The sequence below is a fragment of the Octopus bimaculoides genome, chromosome Z (assembly GCF_046866305.1).
Source record: "Octopus bimaculoides isolate indiv1 chromosome Z, ASM4686630v1, whole genome shotgun sequence".
NCBI lineage: Eukaryota > Metazoa > Mollusca > Cephalopoda > Octopoda > Octopodidae > Octopus > Octopus bimaculoides.
In genome coordinates, this window is record NC_142944.1 from 7,589,939 (window position 1) to 7,596,532 (window position 6,594).

The following is a 6,594-nucleotide window of genomic DNA, read 5'->3' on the forward strand; positions in this document are numbered from 1 at the left end:
TCCTATGGAAAAGTTCACAAAAGAATTTATTTTGAATTTCACAAAAGAAATTTTGAAAGTATTCTGTAATTAATGCTATGATTTTTTTTTTTTCTTTTTTTTTTTCCTTTTCAGCCAATAAAGTTGCTGATAAAAACAGATCTAAGTGAATATTCAGAAATATTTCAACAAATTTCTCCTGGACAAGAATTTAAATTGAATACAATATTTGTTAGAATTAGAACTATATATTTTCTGAAGAATGAAAGTATAAGTTTATTTAAAATTTTAGTCAGTCATTGTTTTAATTTTCGATAAAGATTACTGAGTTACTTAAACGTTTTCATTTTACAAAAAAGATAATTTCATTAATTAATACGTAATAGAATAAAGAGTATATATATATATATATATATACACATATAATAAACACATATTAAGTTTTAGTTGTACTACTGTGAAGACAGTGCTTCAGTATGTTCATTTTTTTTTTTCGTGTTAAATTTTATTTATAAAGAAAGGGAATGTTTGATACATTTACCAACCTATTGGATATTTTTGATATTCCACATGTTCTAATGTATTAAAATGTTTATGTGATGTTTTGTTTTGCAAATATTGCATATGGCATACAACAGATTGTATCTTCCTCATGAATAGATTGGTACTTTTTACTGTTTTTGAAAAGTCCATGTTGTGTGCAAGATAATTTATTGCAATTAAATATAAATGGCAGATTCCACTACATCATACTCCGCCTTTGTTTTGTTTTTGTTATCTTTTATCTCTTACTTGTTTCAGTCGTTAGACTATGGCCATGCTGGGGCACCACCTTGAAGAATTTTTAGCTGAATGAATTAACCTCAGTACTTACTTTTTTGCTGAGCCTGATACTTATTCTATCAGTTGCTTTTGCCAAACTGATAAGTTACAGGGACGACGCTGGTTGTTAAGTAGTGGAAGGGGAGGACACACAGACACACACACACACAGGTGGCTTCTTTAAACTTCTATCTGCCAGATTCACTCACAAGGCTTTGGTTGACCCAAGGGTATTGTAAAAGACACTTGCCCAAGGTGCCACACAATGGAGCTGAACCTGGAATTATGTGATTAAGAAGCGAGCTTCTTACCACACAACCACTCAGTTTTTTTTCATGAAAGAAGTTATTTTCTTGCTCCATGTAGAACTCTTCATTAAAATGCATTCACTGCCTTATCTTCGAAACGTCTAGTTAGAATAGAGGCAGCTGACGAAGGATTAATTCCAAGTGTCTATCTGTTTTCCTGTGTGTTCGTTCTGTTGTCTGTAGTTCATTGTTCTAACGTCCTGTACCCTGATATGCATCTATATACACATGTAGATGTAAGTATGTACATATATGTGTGTATATATGCATACATATTCTTTGTATTATATATAATATACATATATATATATTTAAATTTGTGTGTGTGTGTGTGTGTGTATAATATATATATATAGCTTTAATCAAAAGATTAAATGTGGTACTTAAAATGTTTGAGGCACCAGAATTTGGTAGGGTAAAAACCAAAAACAAAATCAAGAGATTTGGTGAATAAAATTTGAAGAAAAGCAACAAAAATTCAATAGGTTATAGCAGTACGTACGTTTCGTACAAACTTCATTTATTTATGTAGTGAGAACACTACATAAAATGTACTCCTCAGCTGCATGATGGAAGTTCATTTCAACTTCCTGAAATGAACTTCCATTATGCAGCTGAGGAGTACATTTCATTGCACATCTTATGTGGCATTCTCACTACATAAACAAATGAAGTTTGTACGAAACGTACGTACTGCTATAACCTAATGCATTTTTCTTGCTTTTCTTCAAATATATATATATATGTCTCAATCATTGTTTAACGTCCTCTTTCCATGCTGGCATTGGTTGCACTGTTTGACAGGAGCTGGCCAGGCAGGAGCCTGCACCAGACTTCTGCAACTGTTTTGGCATGTGTATGTGTGTTTATATTCATTATGAGAATATATACCTCTTAAAAGAATGTGTTTAAAAACTGATGTCTATCTGTTGTTTTCTGTTTTCCTTATATATATATATATATATATATATATATATATATTGATAGGAAGGACAACAAAAGAAAGAAAGAGACCTCGATATTATGTAAATAGAGGAATTTATCTGTAAAAATATGTGACACTTATTCTGTAGTCATGATAGAACTCGGAGTTTTATCATGGCTACCGAATAAGTGTCACATTTTTACAGATATATATATATATATAAAATCTTGTTTCAATATTAGCTTTTCCATGCCATGCTGGCATGGTTTATACCAGGAATTGATTTTAAGGCCAGAAGTTCTTTCTTTTGCCAACCCTTGCTTGTTTATAAGGGAATGGATTTTTGTATTCTACAGGTCCTCAAGAGCACAGACTGACTGGTTGTAATATCAACAAGTGTCGTCAACAATTACAGCTTTACTAAAATGGTATCAAGCAAAATATCAACATTCATACAAGTGTGTGTGTGTGTGTGTGCAAATATAATCATCCTCGTTTAGTATTTATTTTTCATATTGGCATGTGTTTGATGCTTCAATGAGCTAGCAACCCAGAGAGCTGCACCAAATTCCAGTTGTCTGTTTTGGCATGGTTTCTGGAGCTTCACACCAACCACTTTATAGATTGTAACTGGGTGCTTTTCATATGGAGGGATCATTAGGCAGCTTGTAAGACAGTCCCCTCAACTGAGGGAGGTGATTTCGTGCCTGTACGTGAGAGGTTAAAGAAATAACAGGAATAGAGATAGGTATCTTTGCCTTTAGAAAGAGATACAAGGATACCCCAGATGGAGAAGGAGGGAGATATTATATAATGTGTATGTATGTATATACACACAGGTTTAATACATTTTCCATTTAACAAATTCACTCACAAGACTTTTGTCAGCCTGGAGCTGTAGTTGACAATGCTTTCCTCAGCTGCGACACAGCGGCACTGGACTTGAAACTATATTGATGCAGAGTGAGCTTCTAAACTTTTCCTTCAAATCATTTTACAGTAAAGACATAACAGTTCAAGTTCAATATTTTTGAAGAGAATTATTTTTTGAATATTTATTATATTAATCTGTTTAATTTGAAGCAGTTCATCATCATCATTGTTTAACGTCTGCTTTCCATGCTGGCATGGGTTGGACGGTTTTACTGAGGACTGGCAAGCCAGGAGGCTGTACCAGGTTCCAATCTGATCTGGCATGGTTTCTACAGCTGGATGCCATTCCTAACTCCAAACACTCCGAGAGTGTAGTGTGTGCTTTTTACGTGCCACCAGTATGGGGGGGGGGGGGGCGGCAGTCATGCGGTACTGGCATCGACCACTCTCGAATGGTGCATTTTACATGCCAGCGGCACTAGCAACGACCACATTTGGATGGTGCTCTTTATGTGCCATCGGCACAGGAGCCAGTCAGGTGGCTCTGGCAACAACTGTGCTCGACTGGTGCTTTTTATGTGCCACCTGCACTGGAGCCACTCTGGTGGGACTGGCATTGACCATGCTTGAATGGTACTTTTTATGTGCCAGTCAGGCAGTACTTGCATTGGCTATGACAATGATTTCAACTTCACTCAACAGTTCTTCTCAAGCATACCAATTACATGAAGGTGTGTGGCTTAGGGGTCAAGGTATTGGGCTCACAATTGTAAGGTTGTGAGTTTGATTCCTGGCAGCATGTTGTGTCCTTGAGCGAGACACTTTATTTCATGTTGCTCCTGTCCACTTGGCCTTGTCACATTCTGTGTCGTGCTGAATCACCCGGAGAACTACGTTGTAGGTACTTGTGTCTGTGAAGTGTTCAGCTACCTGCAGGCTGTTACATTGATCAGATCAACTGGAACATATATTGTCATAAACAGAGTGCCAGTTCTAATTACCATTTCAAGATGGTACTCCCTTATCACCAGAATGAATTATTTATAATAATGTCCTGTTGTTTGTGTCTTGTAACTGGTCAGTCACAAAGAATTCTTGAAATCTTATCAACACTATTTTATATGCTTTTTTTTTTTTTTTTTTTTTTTTTTTTTTTGCATGAATCAAATGAAATTTGTTGAGGCAGATTTTCAATGGCCAGATGCTCTTCCTGTCACCAACTCTCCAAACGGTAACATTTTCCCATAGCCATAGTTAGACATGTTTTCACAGAAAGACTGGAAATGAGCCTCATTTGTATGGCGATAATGCTCGTTTACAATCATATGAAGTCAAGCAGTGAAGGTACATACATTATATATATATATATATATATATATATATATACAATGGGCTTCTTTCGTTTCTTGTCTATCAAATCTACTCACAAGGCTTTCATCAGCCTAGAGCTATAATAGATGTTTGCCCAAAGTGATTCTTGGTAGGTCTGAATTCATGATCACATGACTGGAAAGCAAGTTTCTTAACAATGTAGCCAAGCCAAGCCTAATTAATAGAAATGATAACATTTTCAACACCAAATTTAAAATTATTAGTCCATCAAATAAAATTAGAAAAACATTAAGTAGTTGGTATTGCTAGTTTTATATAGATCTGCACAAAGATAAAAGGTATGGAAATTTTACTAATGACAAAATAAACAAGCTCAACACACTTATATGGTGCATGTAAAGTAAAGCATGAAATTTTAACAGGGTTTTAACCATTGAATGACTGAAAAGATTGGTGATTTCACTAGCTACTTCAATATTATTGTGAACATTTACAACTTACTGGAAGGTATGTTATTGTTGTAACCTCATTCTGGTGATGAAACAAAGTAGGTATTAAAACCTTAAATGGACTTTGGAGTGCTATTGTTCCAAATAGCATAAGGGGCTGAGGAAATATGAATTATCTCTAGTTTTAGTAATTATATAAAAAAAAAGAATTGTTTCTATCAAATGTCTAAAGATAATATTTGATTTTATTAAGAGGTGTCTGTTTGAAATGGCATTTGACTGTTGAAGTGGAATCACAATTGGTGAGTAGGATCAGTCAACCGATATTTGCAGGTGTCATAATGGTACTTGACTCAAAAGTTGATCGCCAGCATGCATTGAATGGGTTCGCTGCTGAGTGCTGTGAGGCAGGGGTAAGAATCAGTGTTGTAAACGCTGAGACATTAGTCCTTTCAAGAAAGTCTTCCTCTACATTCCAGATATGAGTGGAACATCACTAAAGTAAGTGAAGTTCAAATTTCTTGGGACTTTTCACAAGTGATGGGAAGCAGGTGGCTTGGATTGCAGGTACTGGCAAAGTAATGTTGTTTGTTCCTTTTTGAGCCATGCTTGGCTCATAATTCCAGTTTCATTGGCGTGTAGGTTTCCCACCTGGACAGGATGCCAGTCCGTCACAGGTGAGCTGCTAGATGCAGGAGGAGAGAGTGAGAGAAAGTTGTGGCAGAAGTTACCTTCTGGAGCCACAAGGAGCTTAGGTGTTTTGCTTATAAACACACACATTGCCCAGTCTGAGATTTGATCCCTTGACCACAAGGCCATGTGCCTCCACAAAGTAATGTGCTAGCCCAGCATTTGATTCCCAGATGTGGAAAGGTTAGTAAAGAAGGGGGGAAAAAAAGCAAACTCACTATCTTCAATTCAGCTTTCATTCCTATCTTCATCTTTGGTCATGAATGATTGTGAATGCAAATAGCCAAAACGGTTCCTCGGAAGGATCTCTGGACTAATGTTGCTCAACTGTAAGATAAAGGAGTCGCTCCGGGTTGAGCCGCTACTTATTTGCATTGAGAGGTTACAGTAATAATGTTTGCATCTTACAAGATCCTATGGATGAGGTGCCTTAGGACTCTACCCTTACAACCCTCCTAGGAATAGTGGGTACAGAAGATGGATGGACAATATAGTCTCAAAACTTGGTATAATTTCAAGATCCAATATGTAGTTTGAATAAAATTTAAAACTTTCTGCTGCTATTTTTAATTTATCTATTGATTCTTCATTTAGATGGACCAATATCAACCATAATTTAATTGTATAACCAAATCTTATATTGCTGATGTTCTGTAATTTTAGCAACAACAGCAATGACCATTTTCTTACAACAAATGCTTTTTCAAATTTCTTCAAATGCTATTTATTTCAAATTTCTTCAATCTATCAAGGTTACAGGAAGTTCTTCCAGCTTTTTCTAACAAGTGTCAGCTTTAAATATCTGTCAAGCTCTTAGGTAAGCATTTGTTGATTTAACAGTTTCCTTTATGTGTGTGTAAAAATAATAAAATGTCACAGAAGGAGAACAAAAAGTATTTATGTAGAAAATCAGAAAAGAATTTTTTAAAAATCAAAAAAGATGCAGACAAGTTCAACACCTTGTTGTTGAGAAAATCTCATCAAAATTTCAAAAGTTTCTGACAATGTTGTTCAATTTTGCAGTGTCAGCAACATAACTCTAGAGTGTAAACAATTAGACATGGCAGATGAACAAGGACAAAGAACTGAGATGAATACAATAACAGAAAAGATTGAGGTGTGCAGACTGAATGGTAAATAAACAGAAGTTATTAGGAGAAAAGGAAAAAAAAATATTTAAGACAACACAAAGAAATGTCTGAAAAAGTATATATAT

General features: G+C 35.3%; 1 protein-coding gene across 6 annotated transcripts in view; it reads left to right on the forward strand.

Moving 5' to 3' along the window:
• Positions 1 to 6,195, forward strand: part of LOC106875867 (zinc finger CCHC domain-containing protein 7) — a 34,649-nt gene extending 28,454 nt beyond the window's left edge. For 4 of the 6 annotated variants that reach the window (XM_089365470.1, XM_089365471.1, XM_089365469.1 and 1 more), the window contains exon 15: positions 6,131 to 6,195. In XM_089365470.1, coding sequence (XP_089221596.1) covers positions 6,131 to 6,195 — 65 coding nt within the window. Of the gene's footprint in view, positions 1 to 114; positions 732 to 6,130 lie in introns of those variants that run through there. The other 2 variants (XM_089365473.1, XM_089365472.1) reach the window with 2 other exon arrangements.
• The last annotated feature ends 399 nt before the right edge of the window (positions 6,196 to 6,594 follow it).